General features: G+C 35.0%; 2 protein-coding genes across 3 annotated transcripts; both read left to right on the top strand.

The window, feature by feature from the left end:
* The first annotated feature begins 2,915 nt into the window (after positions 1–2,915).
* LOC102663986 (protein LAZY 1) lies at positions 2,916–5,396 on the top strand. Its single transcript, XM_006606539.3, has 6 exons — positions 2,916–2,938; positions 3,038–3,088; positions 3,175–3,244; positions 3,312–4,033; positions 4,119–4,380; positions 5,041–5,396. The coding sequence occupies exons 2-6, from the start codon at positions 3,083–3,085 to the stop codon at positions 5,058–5,060; spliced, it is 1,080 nt and encodes a 359-aa protein (XP_006606602.1). The 5' UTR covers positions 2,916–2,938; positions 3,038–3,082; the 3' UTR covers positions 5,061–5,396.
* Positions 5,397–6,498: 1,102 nt separating this feature from the next.
* Positions 6,499–7,612, top strand: LOC100306581 (PWWP-DOMAIN INTERACTOR OF POLYCOMBS1-like). Of its 2 annotated transcripts, XM_006605234.3 has the most exons (3): positions 6,499–6,730; positions 6,798–7,321; positions 7,400–7,612. In XM_006605234.3, exons 1-3 carry the CDS (start codon positions 6,616–6,618, stop codon positions 7,457–7,459), a joined length of 699 nt encoding a protein of 232 aa, XP_006605297.1. In that variant the 5' UTR covers positions 6,499–6,615; the 3' UTR covers positions 7,460–7,612.
* The last annotated feature ends 9,296 nt before the right edge of the window (positions 7,613–16,908 follow it).

The raw sequence follows: 16,908 nt of genomic DNA, 5'->3' as shown, positions 1-16,908 counted from the left end.
TTCAAACTTCTTTAGTAAAATTGTACTTAGTCCCAACTCCCAAGTTCCAGTCTCATTATAAATGGCGAGATTGAACGTTTCAACAACAATCAATACTTCCTCTACGAACTGCTCAATACACAATTTTTTTTTGGAAAATGGGAAATATATATATATATACTCCCTCCGATATGAAGTATAAGAAAAAAAATAGATTCACACAAATTAAAAAAACTTAGTTAATCAATTTTAATTAAAAATTATTTTTTTATTTACTTTTCATTGGAACTTAGTATTAAAAATAAAAATGAGGCATTGGAACTAAATCTCAATTAAGTGAAGTGTATTTTAAAGACCGTAACATTGAATGAAGTAAAATTAATTTTTTTTTATATTTGAGAAAAAAATATTTTTTCTTATATTTAAGACTAGAGGGAGTAGATGAAATAAATGCATAATCCAAACTTGCATTGTGTAGGTTAATTGTTTATATTTTTTATTTTAAACATTATACTAGTTAATTATAATACACTCTCTAAAGTTTCTTAAAATTACACATAAAACTTATCATTATACATTACATTAATCCTCTCATCTTAATCTTAATTTTTTGAAAAGCATTACACTATGTTGAGAGATTGTTATAAATGTAAAAAAAAAAGGAATTTATGTGTAATTTCAAGAAACTTTACGGGTATTAGTGTAATTTACACTAAATATCAATATTTTTTTTTAATTGGGATTGTTTGTTATTCAGGATTAAATTTTTGTTATTATTTTTGGTTACTTTACTCCAATATAAAATATAATTATTATCATATATGTGTATGTGCAATTTTTTTTTATCAATGTGTATATGTGTATGTACAATTTAGTGTAAACATTTGATAATTTATCTTACAGGTTTAAATATAAATTTTTAATTTATGATAAATGATTCATCATAAAAAATCCTTGAGTTATGTTTTCCCATCCTTGGGTTAGAATTAATTGATACTCGATGTCAAATTTTTATATTTACAACTTTTATAAAATTTATGTAGATTATGAAATTAAGCAATATAATTGTTGGATTGAAAGTTTCAATAAAGTATGCTATGTTTATAAAGTTTTATATAAATAAAAAAATTAATTGATAGTTCATTGTACTGTTTTATTGTTACAAATAATATGTTTTTAGAATATAAGTAAATGTTTATCCCTACATAACATATCAATAAATGTCTAAAACTTGTAAAATTTAATTTACATGTCCAAATAGGTGAGATTAAATGACTCAACAATTAGATTGATTAATTTTATATTTGATCTATAAAAAATTACTCCCTCCATTTTTTAATTATTTAATTAGATTAAATGTCCTCGTACATGTAAAATTTAATTTACATGCCCAAATGGGTGACGTTAAATAATTCAATAGTTAGATTGATTAATTTTATATTTGATCTATAAAAAATTACTCCCTCCATTCCTTTTTAATTGCCGAATTTTTAGAGAATTTTTGTTGTTACTTATTTCTCCTTTGCAAAGTTCAACATGATAATAATTATTCCATTATCAATTTAGCACTTTCTTATTTTCTTATCTTTAATTAATTTACCATGTATTTATTGTGGAATGGAAAGATAAATGGTAAAATAGGAAACTCTACAACTATTTTATTAAAATAAAAAAAATTATAGCATTTCTTGATTTCTATAAATCAATCTTAAAAGACAAATAAAAAGCAACGAATTTACTATTAATAAGCATCGAACTTTTGCTTTGTCACGTCTAAATAATTTTCTATATAGTATTATATCAAGCAATCTCACCGTTGAATTAAATTTTCTATATGGTAAATTTACTATTATGGTATTTGTTATTTTGTTATATGGTAATACGTAATACTAAAGATTCATGTATTGGTCAATTGGAAATTCATTATAACGATATTCTCTGTTAAGAAAGTTATATATATATATATATATACCAAGTTCAATGAAAGAATAAGGAAATATGTGTAATGGAAGAAATAAAAAATTAAAAAAAGGAAGTAAAGAAAAAGAGTCCAGGCACTTTGGTGGATTTTTTTGTGTGTGAACTTTATATTTTTACAATAAAAAGTAACGTGAAATTCATTTTTAAAAAAATCTAAATTAAATATCATTAAATTTTATTGTCCTTCTTTAAAAATCCTGATAATCCTAATTGGATATTATAAGAGTCTTTTTTATCTAAAAAAATATTTTTTAAAATCCTAATTCAATATAATATTTCATTGCACTACTTTATTTCCATGATAATATATTTTAAAATATAAGCTTATGTACATTTTTAGATAACGTAATAATGAATGTCAAAATTATGTGATATAATATTTGATATACATAATAAAATATAATACCAGATAATATTAGATAATTCAATGAATGAATTTTACAAAAAGTGATTAAGTGGTATAAATTAAAAAAAAAAAAAACATTTAGTGTCATGTTAGGTACTTGAATCGGTAACCAGTTGCATCAAGGTGCAGGGGCATAGGCGATGAACCCGACCTAGGCATAGTCTGTTCTAACTTCTAACTTGTGTCTGAATGAAGAGAGATTTGGGAGATTGCCAATTGTTTGTTTTTTCACCGATGAGATGAGAGGCATTTTACTCACATCTAAGTTGGCTTGGAGTATTCAATCACTATAGTATAAATATATACGAAATGCATGGGGGTTGGGGGCTAAAACGTTAAATTCAACATGGTACACCTGAGACCAAACAAAGTATTAATATATGGCTGCATGGTGAAAATGAGAGGGAGGCATTAGGTCAAGAATTGAAAAAGTGAAATTTATTTCATGGATATAAATTAAATTATGAGCCTCAGTTATGTCGACCTTGCACATGATCGGATTAACATTGTTTAGGACCCACTAGCCATTAGCTAGGTTACTTGCATATTGACATAGAACAACAAACAATCTTTGTAAGTATCTCTATGTTTTATCTCTCCACACACATTGTGGAAAATCTTATGAAATAGAGTTCCAGCTTCTCTTATACTTAATTTCCTCACAATTGTCAGGCAAAACTAGCTAAGCACAAGCAACACTGTCAAAGCTCGCTAAGGATGAAGGTAAGATCGATCAAATAATGTTGTCTTTAGGATGCATATTAGGTACATGTGTTGTGTGTTGATGCATTATTTCTTTTCTGCTGCAGTTACTCGGGTGGATGCATAGAAAATTTCGCCAGAATAGCGCTGAAGTACCGTTCAAAGACTTGATCATCGGTAAGTTTGTTTATAAAAGTACATAATGGCCACTAAACAAATTAAAGTTGTGTTTAATTTGTGTCAGGAGGAGGGAATTCTTGCGATGAGGAGCACAACAACTACCCGAAAGCAAGCTTTGGGAATTACAAACATGTGAAACAACAAAGTCATCTGCAGAAAGAGGTAAGAAAATCTTTGGATCATGATGAGTATGAGGAAGATTCAGCGGGAGCTATGTATGAGCTGTTCCATGGGTTCCTAGCAATTGGAACTCTTGGTTCGGAGGCATCAACGACGCCAACATTTGCCATCTCTGTGGAGAACATAACAGAAAAGGAAGATGAAGTGACCGAGAATGAACTGAAGCTGATAAACGATGAGCTAGAGAAAGTTCTGGTTCTGGGAGCGGATCATGATGAGTCATCATCAATATCATGTGGGAGAAGCAGTCATGGAAGCATAATAACTCTGAGCGGCGGCGGGGGGAAGCCAGCAGCAGCTACGTTGTTGGAAGATCAATCAAATGGAAATGCAGTTTGTCCCCTTCAGGGTTATCTGTTTGGATCAGCGATTGAATTGTCAGAAACAACAACAACAGTGGCAAAGAAGGAGCACAGGACATCACTAGGGGAGCTGTTCCAGAGAACCAAACTGGCAGATCAGGAGAACAACAACTTTGGACCACCAAAGGATCAAGCAGATAAATCTGCCATGCATCTCATGAAGAAAAAGCTCAAGAAAAAAATGCGAAGCTCCACATCCACAACTGTTGATTCTGCTTCAGCAGCAGACAGAAAACTGCATAAGGTGCAGGCCATTTATGTATACTATATCTCTTCATTCTTTAATTCTCCAATATATTAATAATACACTCAACTCTTTTGGGTGGCAGATTCTCCATATGTTTCACAGGAAAGTTCACCCTGAAAATTCAACAGGTGCACAAAAGTGTGATAAATACCAAAAGAAGAAAACAATGAATGAGGGAGAGGGAGAGGGAGAGGAGGATATATTAATGATGCAGCCCAAAAGAGCAGTACTGTCAACGGAAAATTACATGCGACAGTATAAGATCCAACCCAATCCACTCCTTGGCAGCTGTGAAGAAGATTCATCTGAGAATAAGGAGCACTGGATCAAAACAGATGCCGATTGTAAGTACACAATCATATCCCCTTTGTAAATAGTTAGTTATTCATACATATAATTTATAATGAATCATTTAAATTCTGAGGTAAGATTGTTTTTAATTATTGATGATCTTTTAAAAAAGACTAATGAAATTTAATATAGATGTAGATGTAAAAACAAAAATTAAGAATAAAACCATATGGTAATTTTAAATATTTTTTCCGACCATATAAAAAAATGGTAGTTTCATATGGTCCAAAAAGAATGTTTTTGATTAACTGCGGTGATAATGTATGAAATAAACCTCTTAATTAGAGAAGAAAAATAATATTAAGAATATCTAATTAAAAAATGGAGAGTGTTGGAATCTCTTTCTCTTATGTAGTACAATATATTTATTTGATTCTTATAAGTTATAACCACACAATATTTATATTTTAGTTTCTACATCTACAAATTATTCATTTTAATCTTACATATATACACTTTATAGGAATTAAAGCGAATTAAAAAGTGTACGTACAGAGACTAAATCGAGTAATTTTAATTCTAATGACTAAATAAATAATTGAATTTTTTTAGTAACGAATAATTAAACCTTGATAACAAACCCACTTTCAGTTTTTTGTCCCATTTCTTTTTCTATCATGACTAAGATTATTTATTTATTTATATTATTGCAGACTTAGTCTTGGAGCTCTAAAGACAAAAGGGAAAATAAATAGCTAAGCTATCGTCCTGGATTGCTATATAAGAAGTAATGTTGTGTTTGTACGAATTTATTTCTCAATGCCAGCAGCAAATGTTAAACATATGATATGCAAAACAGTTTGGGAGAAGAAGTAAATAAGAGAGGTAGTCATCTTCCATGCCTACCTCTTAGCAGTGTAAAATATATGTTCCAGTATAGTAATCATAGACAATATTTGTGGTTGAACTAAAATTGTCAATTATGTATAAATCAACTACGAATCATAATGATGTGCGAGTATAACAGTGGAAATTTAAAGGACTGGTAGAAGACGATTATGCAGAGTAACGGAGTATCACTTGTTAGTTTTTATGGATCTTTGTGTTTGTTTCAAACTTACAACCTTTTGTGCTTGGCTAGTCCTACATTGCATCCCATTTCATAGATGATGTGAACCATTTTAAAATTTATTCATTAACTATCCTCTATTTATACTTTCCCTATATAAATAGTTAATTTTTTAAGGAACTATATAAATAGTTAATTAAAAATAGCAATTTTAGAAACTATTTTTTAATGAATTTTAAGAGTCCTTTTTTCAATAAAAACATATTTAAGAATTTTATTTTGTTTTATGATGGTCATGCTGAAGTTAGAATATATTTGCGTTAGCTAAATTTTTAGGCTCTCAATTTTTAGATTTTAATTTTTAGTCCTTATAAAAATTGATAATTTTAATCATTTATTAATATTTTGTTATTATTTTTAGTCTCTTATTTATTTTTATCACACAAAATTAGTTATTTTGTTCATTTTTAATTCATTGTTTATTTTATATTTAAAACTAATTTTAAAATTTTTAGATTAAGTAAAGAGTTGTATATTTTTTTTTTTAGATTCAAGATTGGACCCAAAGGTATATTTCCACAATCGAAAGTCATAAAACAAATTCTATCGAAGGGGTAGAATAAAAGTTAAGGAATAACTATATTCTAAGAAATTTTAAACTTTTATCATATGTTTAAAAGACCCAAGTTATCACTCACTTATAAGAGATATCCTAGGGAAGAAAAACAACTAAGCTAGATTTTGAATATTTTATATGAGAGAGTATCGTACGAATCATGTAAGATAACTATTAGTGAAAATAATTATGAATATTTAATATAAGAGTTTACTGATCATATATGAATAATATAAAATAGTTTTAGAATTATAAATTATCGTTGACATAATTTTAATGTAATTATTATAAAATTAATAAATGACGAGTGAATAATAGTGTAAGATTATTTAAGGTGTGTGAGTACCTACCCTATTTTGTCTTAATGTAATTATATAAATTCAAATTGAAAGTAATTAATCCATGTGCTATGTGAAAAATAATAAAAATGACAGGAATAGTAGTGATTAAAGTCAACTGGGCGAAGAACTAAACTGAATTAATTGGTAAGGGCCTGGGCCAGGTGAGGTTAGTAGGGCAGGCCCATTCTAAAGGCTTCTTGATGGTGTTGTTGTGTTGATATTCATCGATTGATTGGTCTGCATCTGGGAGTGGGAGAGAAAGATGCCGAAGAGGACAACGCACACATACTCAAGCGAGGATGCAGCTCCGGAGGGTCCTCACTCCGATCTCTTTGTATATTACTGCAAACATTGCGGATCCCATGTCCTCATAACAGGTATGTGTGTGATGTGATTATTCTGAATGAATGAATCCCTAATCCCTAATCCCCTCTTGTCTCGCAGATACCCAATTGCAGAAAATGCCTAAAAGGAAAACCGACAAAGCTTATGTACTGGACAAGAGCAAACATCTGGCCAGATTGAACATGAAGGAAGGCGGGAAAGTAGTGTTAAAACGAGGGGAGGGGAAAATGGAGAAACAATTCCGCATGAACTGTATGGGGTGTGGACTGTTCGTATGCTACCGGGCGGAACAAGAGTTGGAGTTATCGTCTTTGATATATGTCCTTGATGGTGCCCTCAGTACTGTTGCTGCCGAAACCAACCCACAGGATGCCCCCGTTCCACCCTGTATATCCCACCTTGAAGGCGGACTCGTTCAACTTGCTATAGAAGTCGAAGATCGTGCTCAACGTTCTGCAATCACCAGAGTCAATGCTGATGATGTTCGAGTCACTGTTGCTGCTCCTGCTGCCCGTGGAGAGGCTAACAACGAACTCTTGGAATTTATGGGAAAAGTTTTGGGCTTGAGATTGAGTCAGATGACTCTTCAGCGAGGATGGAATAACAAGTCAAAGCTGCTTGTGGTCAGTTACATTCTAATCAATTTCGCCTTCTTCTTTCCATTTTAACTAATTCTCTTTTACATTTCACGACTGTTTCAGGTAGAGGATTTGACTGCTAGACAAGTTTATGAGAAACTTTTGGAGGCTGTGCAACCTTAGCTTTAGTATCCATGCTGTCCTTCCATAGCAAGCCAGGTTGAATCTCATTTTTTCCTGTAAAAATGACTTTGCGGTTTAAATTTCAGCTGTAATGTTATTTACTTGGATACAAACCAGGCCGTTGGTTACGTTGCAATTGAAAACCTTACTATATAACTCATGGTTGGATAGTATTAATGCATGTTTGAATTAAAGTTTGCAAAAACTCACTTTTTTGGACAAACATTTACTTTCAAACATATTTTTTTGGGATAATCAAACATGACCCTTAACTCATTTTTACTTTCAAACGTACTTTTGGGACTCTTCTACGGGAAATCCAAATACATTAAAGTTTTCAAACTTAGGCTTGAAAAGTTTGAATCAAAAGTATGTTGTAAACTTAAGTTAGACAAAAATGACATTACTATAACATGATTTATGATTGGATATTTTTTTTATTCAAAAGTATGTCAATAAAATGACATTACTATAACATGATATTAAAAAAAAAGATTTGTTGCTTTTTATTCGAATTCGAGTTTGCTCCAAATGTAAGTTGCGAAAGTAATTTTTAGAGAACCCAAATATCGTACCAAACTAAGTTTAGCGCTCCAAAAGTATTGTTTGAGGATGATGTCTGGCTTGGTCAAGTTGAGTAGGTGGTCAAAACAATACTGACCATTATATTTTGTTTTCAAAAATTCAAGGGTCAGGATTGGTTACCTGCAACTTCTTTAAACCATAATTTTGATTTTTGATTATTTTAATATCATAAATGTATTTGACAAATTTATCCGTGGCATATCTCCTTCTTCTCTCTCAAGTCTCAACGATCTTCCTCAATGGCCAACCCAACGAAGTACAGATAAAATCAGTAAAAGACACACAAGAACAAAAAGTTGAATTCCTATATGTTATGTTTTGAAATGATGAAGATTCAGAAAGTAGTGGATGATAATGCAAAACGTGGAACACAAACCACAAATCTAGAAAACAATGGCGATAACATAAAACAATGGACAATCAGATCCAAAAATTAAACATACTGAGAATACCAAAACTAACACAAGAAATTGAAAAAAGGAATTACAAAATCACATTCAGAAATAAAATCCTCAAAGGAAAGGCCCATAAATCGGAAGGAATATTGATCAGATCCAATTCGTCACGATCGCATGAGGTTGTCTTTCATGGGTTTGCAAAGGCTGTAGCGACATTGCTTTGATGCAAGCTGTGTTATTTTGTGGTGGCTCTAGCAGCAATGTTTCAATACAAGATCTGTGGGTTATGAGTAGAGATCTGCATGGCCATTCTCTTATCTATAGAGGAATAGGTTGCTGACGTATGGGTCACCCTTGACGAACTGCAAGAGTTAGGACAATGCGAATGGTCACCGGTTTAACAACGGGGCTAAAAGTTTTTGTATAGTCCCAACCAGGGCGTTGGTGAAACCCTTTAGCGACTAACCGAGCCTTGTAACGATCAATTGATCCGTCTGGATTTCGTTTGATTCGAAATACCCATTTACAGCCAACCAAATTTTGATCAGAGGACCGACTGACAAGATCCCAAGTGTTGTTGTGGTGTAAGGCATCAAATTCGGCTTGCATGGCTGAGCGCCAATCAGGGTCGCGAAGGGCCTGGGTGATGGTGTTGGATTCAATGGGAGAGGAGGCTTAGACATGGAGATTAAGCTTTTGGATGAGTTTGATAATGTTGTTTTTAGACCGAGTGATGATCCCACCTCCATTTGGGTTGACAATGGTTTGGGGTGGTGGAGCAGAGAGTTGCGGGGATGATTGTGAGGTTGGAGGAGGAGATTGAGTGGGGTTTGTGGGTTCGGTGGAGGACTGGGCCATATATGGGGAGTTGGTGATGGATGGGGAGGAAGGGGCACGAGATGAATCTTCCGGTGGGTTCATGGGTTGTAAGATGGAGAGTTGAAGTGGGCCTGTTTGTTGCTCCGGACTTGGACTAGCGTGAGTTACTAGGGAGTTGAACGGGAATTCAGATTCAACGAACTTCACATGCCGAGAGGTGTAGATCCTTCCTGCTGTGGGATCGAGACACAAATATGCATGTTGATCAGCCGAGTAACCTACAAAAACACACATAGCAGACTTTGGTGCAAGTTTATGGTTAGCATATGGTTTAATCCAGGGAAAACACAAACATCCAAAACACTTTAACTTATGATAATCCGGACTAATGTTGAGCAATTTAGAATAGGGTGATTGGTACCCAAGAATTGGAGTTGGGAGGCGATTTATGAGATAAACGGCGGTGGTCATGGCGTGAGGCCAATAGGTGAGGGGCAAGCCCGAGTGATGGAGAAGAGAGAGACCGGTTTCAGCAATGTGACGATTCCGGCGTTCTGAAATTCCATTATGTTCAGGTGTATGAGGTGGCGTTGTATGATGACTTATACCATGATTTAGTAAAAAAGGGCGAAGACCAATATATTCGCCACCATTATCTGTGTAAAGAATTTTTATTTTGTGATGATAGAAATTTTCAACGAACGATTTAAATTTGGGAAATATAGTTTGCACATCAGATTTTCGTTTCATTGGATATAGCCAAATATAGCGAGTAAAATGATCAACAAACATGCAATAATAGCGAAGACCATCAATTGATAAAATAGGAGAAGTCCATACATCAGAGAAAATTATTTCTAATGGATAACAAGATTTAAGAGTGGATTCATGGAATGGAAGTTTATGACTTTTGTTAATTTGACACGAGTTACAATCGGATTGCGGAAATTTATTTGAGCCTAAGGAAAAATGTTTCTGAACAAATTTGAAAATAGAAGATGAAGGGTGCCCAAGCCTATGATGCCATGATGCAGAGGATTCTGTTTGAACCGTGTGGACGGAGGGTGAGGTGGCGGGTCAGAGATAGAGTCCATCCACACATGAGCCTTTATGGGTTGTGTGACCCGTCTGCAAGTCCTTCACATAAAAAGAGTTTGGCAGGAAAACAACAGCAGAGTTAGTTTGTTGGGTAAGTTTAGAGACAGAGATTATTTTTTGTTTCATGGAAGGAACACACAGAGCATTAGACAAGGATAAATCATTAAGTAAAAGTGTTCCAGAATGAGTGATGTTTAAACCTGAACCATTACCCATAAACAGTGAGTCAGGACCAGTGTACGGATGATGAAGCGCCAGATTATCGAAATCATTGGTTACGTGATGTGTCGCTCCACTGTCAAACAGAAAATCATGTTGCAATGGGCCGGCAGTTGCAGTATTGACCTGAACCTGTCCAGTGTGAGCCGGAGAGTTACGAGGTGGCGGTGGGACACTAGGATGTTGCTGCTGGAAGGTTTTGCACTGAGAGAGAACATGACCTTTGATGTTGCACCACTGACAGCGGCCGAGAAAAGGTTTGCGAGTGCCAGTGCGTTGAGTTGATTGTGCAGGGTTTTGTCCATGCCGAGATTTGTCATTGGAATTGGGTCGAGCCTGAGCATTCAAGGCTGTCAGCGGGGCAGGAGTTTGTCTTTGGGCAGCACCAATTGAAAGTTCCTGAATCAGAAGCCGTTCATGGAGGTCATCAAAATTGATTGGGGTGTCCCTTGCATTCACGGCATCAATGATTGCTCTATAGCCGTCGTCGAGACCATGTAAGACATAATCAGTCATGTCTTCAACAAAAACAGGAGAGCCAAGTGATGCAAGGAGATCTGCAGTTTGCTTTAGGTGATGCATATAGGTAGTGATGGATTGGGTACCTTTGGAAGCCGTACGGAGACGTTCCTTTAACTGCTTGAGATGGCTGCGAGATGCTTTGGCATAGGTGTTTTTGAGAAGGATCCAGAGATCATGCGAGGTCTTGGTTTGAGACACCAGGGAGGCCACTTCATTAGAGAGAGTGGTGAGGAGAGCACCATATATAAGGCGGTCCTGTCGACGCCAGGTTTGGTAAGCAGGATTCTGAGTTGTTACCAGAAGTGATGCAGTGGTGGGGGTCGTTTCCGACGGAGTCGGCGTCGAAGATGTTGGAGCGGTGAGGATCGTTTCTGATGGCGCAGGAAAAGATCCATCTGGATATTGGAGGAGATCATAGTCATCAAGGAGAGCTTCAACTTGTTGTTTCCAATTAGGATAATTGTTGGGAAGAAGTTTGGTGACATTGGTGAAAGTGATGCAAGCAAGGGGTTTGGATGGCTCATGGGGGTTGGGAATGAAGGAGTTGTTGTCGGCCATAGGAGGCAAGGGTGGGGAACGACGTCCTTAATTGAAGAAATAGGGAATGAGTGGATCGTTTAGGCTGATACATATAGAGGAATAGGTTTGTAACTTTTATTAATGAATTTGATATTAGTTTAGGGTGATATATATACAAGTGAACAGCCCTAATATGTAATGAATCAAGCTACCAATCTCCTAATAATTCTCAACAAATCAGAATTGGAAATAACAGATTTACACGGCTAAATAATTAAAGGAATTGAAAACTAATTATTATTATTGATATTATCCAGATCTCCACCATCACCGTTTCAATGTCACAACTCCACCACTGCGGCTTCGACATGTTTCTTTCTCTCTATCTCTCTCTTGTTCTTCCTCTGGTGGTCGACCGCCATCGTAAACACCACACTGTGGCATTGTCGTTGTTGCACGTCCAATAACGTCACATCAAAACGTCGCATACACCATGCATGTCATCTTCCTCTTCCATATTTCAATAATTCAGTTTCTCACGCCGTCTAGGTTTAATGGTTTATGCCGATGGTGGAACAACCCTGGTTTCCATTAAGGTTATATTGGCCAATCTCTCTTTTTAAAAATAAATCTAAAATCCATTACCGCAGGTCAAATAACACTGGATCATGGTGGACTGCATTGTTAACTTGACCACACTAGACGTCGTCATGTTTGTGATACTCGAGGGATCAAAATCTTACTTGCTATGACCATGTACTATACAACTAATGTAGCAGGGTATCATGTCAATGTGAATGTATTAACTTAAAATGCAACGGTGTAGAGTGTCACACTAATACTTTCACAAAATGTATATAGACTACGTCTATGGGGGTCATCGACCTTTAGATATATTTCAAAATTGAAGGGTCGAGATGAGTCACCTGAAACTTGTTTCAACCGTAATCTGAAAATTGATGTTATGTTTTTTCATGAGCTCAAGTCTTGTAGTTGCTTTTTCCCATATATTCTAGGAGGATGTGTTGTGATCGGATTCTTTACTCTCTTCCTCTAAACGAGTTCTTCTTTTATACACAAAACAACCAGCCAGTTATCTGCTAAATAAAAAAAGGTTAATGTTGTTGTCCACTTATCCAGTCATTGAGGGTAGGGAAAAAGTGATTTATATACTGGTATTAAAACATGTAAAACCAAATATTAATTATGCTCTTGTCACTCATTATATCAGCTGCATTTTTCTGCAAATTTCATGTTTCTGAATTTTTTTCTCTCCCTTTCTGTACAGCTTTGCTTTATGTTCTTATATTCAAATAGACTGAAGTGCTAAGTTAAACCATACTATTTCTTTTTAAGATCTTGTTAATTAAATGAGATCTTCGAAGATGATTGCTGATGGTGGTTAAGATGATTTTGGAAGATGCCTATGCAATTTTAATTTTCAGTGATCAGAATCATAGACTAACTGGTGATATCAATATAATAATTAACAACAATTATGTTTTCATGCAAAACATATTTCTAAAATCTGAATTTTGAATGACAGTTTACAGTGATCAGGGAGTGTCTGCTTCTTTTCGAGTTCCTTCTGGGGCAGTTTTACCATTTGGATCCATGGAATTGGAGCTAGAGAAGAGCAATTCGACTGAAGCATTCAGGTCTATCCTGGAAAAGATAGAAACAGCCAAACAGGAGGGTGGTGAACTTGATGTTCTATGCCATCAACTCCAGGAATTAATTTCTTCCCTGAAGCCATCAAATGACTTCATTGAAAGCATTGGGAGAATATTCCCAAGCAATGCACGTTTAATTGTTCGATCCAGTGCCAATGTTGAGGACTTAGCTGGAATATCAGCGGCTGGACTTTATGAATCAATACCCAATGCTAGTCCTTCCAATCCAACAGTTTTTGGAAATGCAGTTAGCCAAGTATGGGCTTCAATGTACACTCGGAGAGCGGTTTTGAGCCGCCGTGCTACTGGTGTTCCTCAGAAGGAAGCTTCAATGGCAGTTCTGATCCAAGAAATGCTTTCACCGGATTTATCATTTGTACTACATACTGTGAGCCCAACAAACCAGGATAATAATTGTGTGGAGGCTGAAATTGCTTCTGGCCTTGGTGAAACTCTAGCTTCTGGAACCCGGGGTACACCATGGCAGATATCATCTGGGAAATTTGACGGGCAAGTGAAAACATTGGCTTTTGCAAACTTCAGTGAGGAATTGCTGGTACGAGGTGAAGGGCCTGCAGATGGGGAAGTTATCCGATTGACTGTTGATTACAGCAAGAAACCACTGACAGTTGACTCAGTTTTCCGTCGACAACTTGGTCAACGTCTTTGTGCAGTTGGGTTTTTCCTGGAGAGAAAGTTTGGTTGCCCACAGGATGTGGAAGGATGTCTTGTTGGAAAAGACATCTTTATCGTACAGACAAGGCCCCAACCCCAGTAGACAGATCTCCTGTCTCTCTCTATTGATCGATACGGAAGCCTTGCACTGTAGTTGCTGGGAGTACACATTTAATACAGGAAGCACATACTTCTGTATTGCACCAGAGCTATGTTCTCCTGATGGAAATGGAATGAAGTTCGACTTCGACAAATTGTTGGATATGAAATCAGCCGTTACGGTTGACCTGTCTACGATTGTATCTTGTGTAAAGTATGTAGATTTATTTCTTGAATTACATTTTTGTGACATCATAATATTTAAAAAGTTAGCTTAATACGCATCAAGTGTCTACTCTCTTTTGTTAGTTCCTCCATTTTTACCTCTTCTGTTTTTCAGAAGACCTCGTGTTCATATCTCATTTCTTAAGTAAATGTAACCAATAAATATATCTTTCACTAAGGATTTCCATATAATGGCCACAAATAGTTGCTGCTAGAGTTAGCCAAATAATGATTAACTGACCTTATTATGAAATTCATTTCAATACTTAGTACTTGACCCAGTTTTATGAGGAAAAATGAAAACTTTTGAGTAATTACGTGGGCCCTTGAAGTTGAGGTGGGTATTTTCTTTGAAAAATTGTAAGATAAAGGCCAGTAACATGCTCTCTAGCACATTACTCTTAACATACACTTAATTTTTAAGAAATTTCAACCAATAAAAGATGATATGTTTAAAAGAGTGTATCAAATAGTATGTTGCCGGTATTTCTCAAAGTGTAATTGTTTCTCCTACTTTAGGTGCTGCTTTTAAGTGTAGGAAAAAATAATTTATAGAAAATTTGTGATTTGGTTTTAGACTATCCAAGCTGTGACACCCTCTACCTCATACAAATTTGTCCAAATAAATAATAAAGTCATCTCGATTTAAATAAGGTCGTCTAAGACTTCATACAATTAATATAAAAACATATACTCCAATGTCACATCCTATTAGAGCATGGTATCTCGACGTCCTTCAGCACAATATTCCTTAAAGCAATTCACCTAGTCATCTACTCCCCCGAACACAAAGTTCAAGATCATCATAGGATCCAAATACAAACAACACACAGGGAGTGAGTTATCACATTCTTAACTAATGGAGAGAAACAAGATAACATATAGGTATAAATATCATATAAACAAAATAAAACTTACTTAAACATAGCTCACGTCATTTCACCATTTTGTCGGCCAACATCACATCACAACACAACACATCTCATTTATTTTCACAACATTCACGTACTCGAGGATTAAAACACAATATCATCAAGTCAATCAATATCGATCAATACACAAGCGTTATGCAACATATACACTAAGACTCAATACTATATGCAATGTGATACCATGTCAGTGAAAAACCTCGTCGGGCGCCTAGGAGTACATGACAAGACAAACCACACACTAATAAGTCAAATCACTCTCACTAGGTAAAATCATAGGGAGACCAGTTAGGGTCACACTATTTTGCGAAAATGCTCCAATCATGTGGGATCAGCACAGGCTTAAAGGAGTACTCAAACCGGGTGTATTTATCCCCAAGGCCTACACTCCGAAGAGTCCGTCAGGGTCTCTCCCTCCTGATTCAGGTCCAACCCAAAAAATATTTTAGCACACAAATTCTATCTATGAACTGTACAAAACACACGACTCCTCAATTGTTCTCAAAATAGTTTTATCTCGTTGCGCTTGTGATTAAACTCGTCGGGTCCCCGTAGTGATTCTAATCACAATACTCGTTGCACATTAACTCATCGTCCTTAAAGGGTCTTAGCATTAACTTGTCTCCCTTAAATGGTCTTAACATTAACTCGTTACCCTTAAAGGGTTTTAGCATTAACTCGTTCCCCTTAAAGGATCTTAGCATTAACTCGTCGTCTTGAAAGAGTTTTATAGTCGTGCGATTGTACAATTCATAGTACATAACTCAATGCACACAACATCTCAATCACATACATACTCAATTTATCACATACACTCGATCTCAATCACAATGGTATAATCTCAATTTAACACGTTATTACACCTCATGAATCATATACACTTTACCTATGAACTATGCAATACACACAACTACTCAATTGTTTTCAAAATCATTTTAACTCATTGAGTTCCCACAGTAGATCCCATCACAATACTCGTCGCCCTTAAAGGGTCTTAACAATTATGTGATTGCATAGTTCATAGCTCACAACTCAATACACATGTATTTTACCTTTAATCACAGGTTCAATTTATCACATACTCATGATTTGAATCCCAATTTAATAATCTCAATATAACAATTCATACAAAAGGTTTATCACAACATGGGGAGTAAAATTTCTCAAATAATTTCACACGATTATATAAAAATCATAGGTCAAAACATAAAAACATCAAGAATACTCAAATTTATCAATCAATTCTCATAAGAACATCAATTAGTATGTAAAACATAACAATATTGTATTTATAATCTTAAAGGAAAAATTCTAATTCAATAAACATCTAAAAATAAACCTCAATTTAATCCTCTAAAGATTCCTACAAATGTTCATTCTAACCCCAATTGCGATAAAGTTATCACTTACCTCTAAGCAAGCTCACGTGTGCATTGTGACAGCAATAGTGACATCTCTAACAGTTTCTTGAGATTCCTCCAGTTTTTCCTCTGAGTGCTCTAATAGGGTTCCCAAACGTCAGGGAGAAGGAAAAAAGATTGAAACCTCCATTTTGTACTATCTTCGTGCGATTCAGTTTTCTCTCTCCAGGAATATTATTTCACAAATCCCAACGGTGATTGTGTGCGGAATTAAATCTCGAACCACATAGCAAAATTTTACGACAATCTAATGGTTAACGAGTTGAA

This window comes from Glycine max, chromosome 20 (genome assembly GCF_000004515.6).
Source record: "Glycine max cultivar Williams 82 chromosome 20, Glycine_max_v4.0, whole genome shotgun sequence".
NCBI classification, from domain to species: domain Eukaryota; kingdom Viridiplantae; phylum Streptophyta; class Magnoliopsida; order Fabales; family Fabaceae; genus Glycine; species Glycine max.
This window is presented reverse-complemented; position numbering and strand designations above follow the sequence as displayed.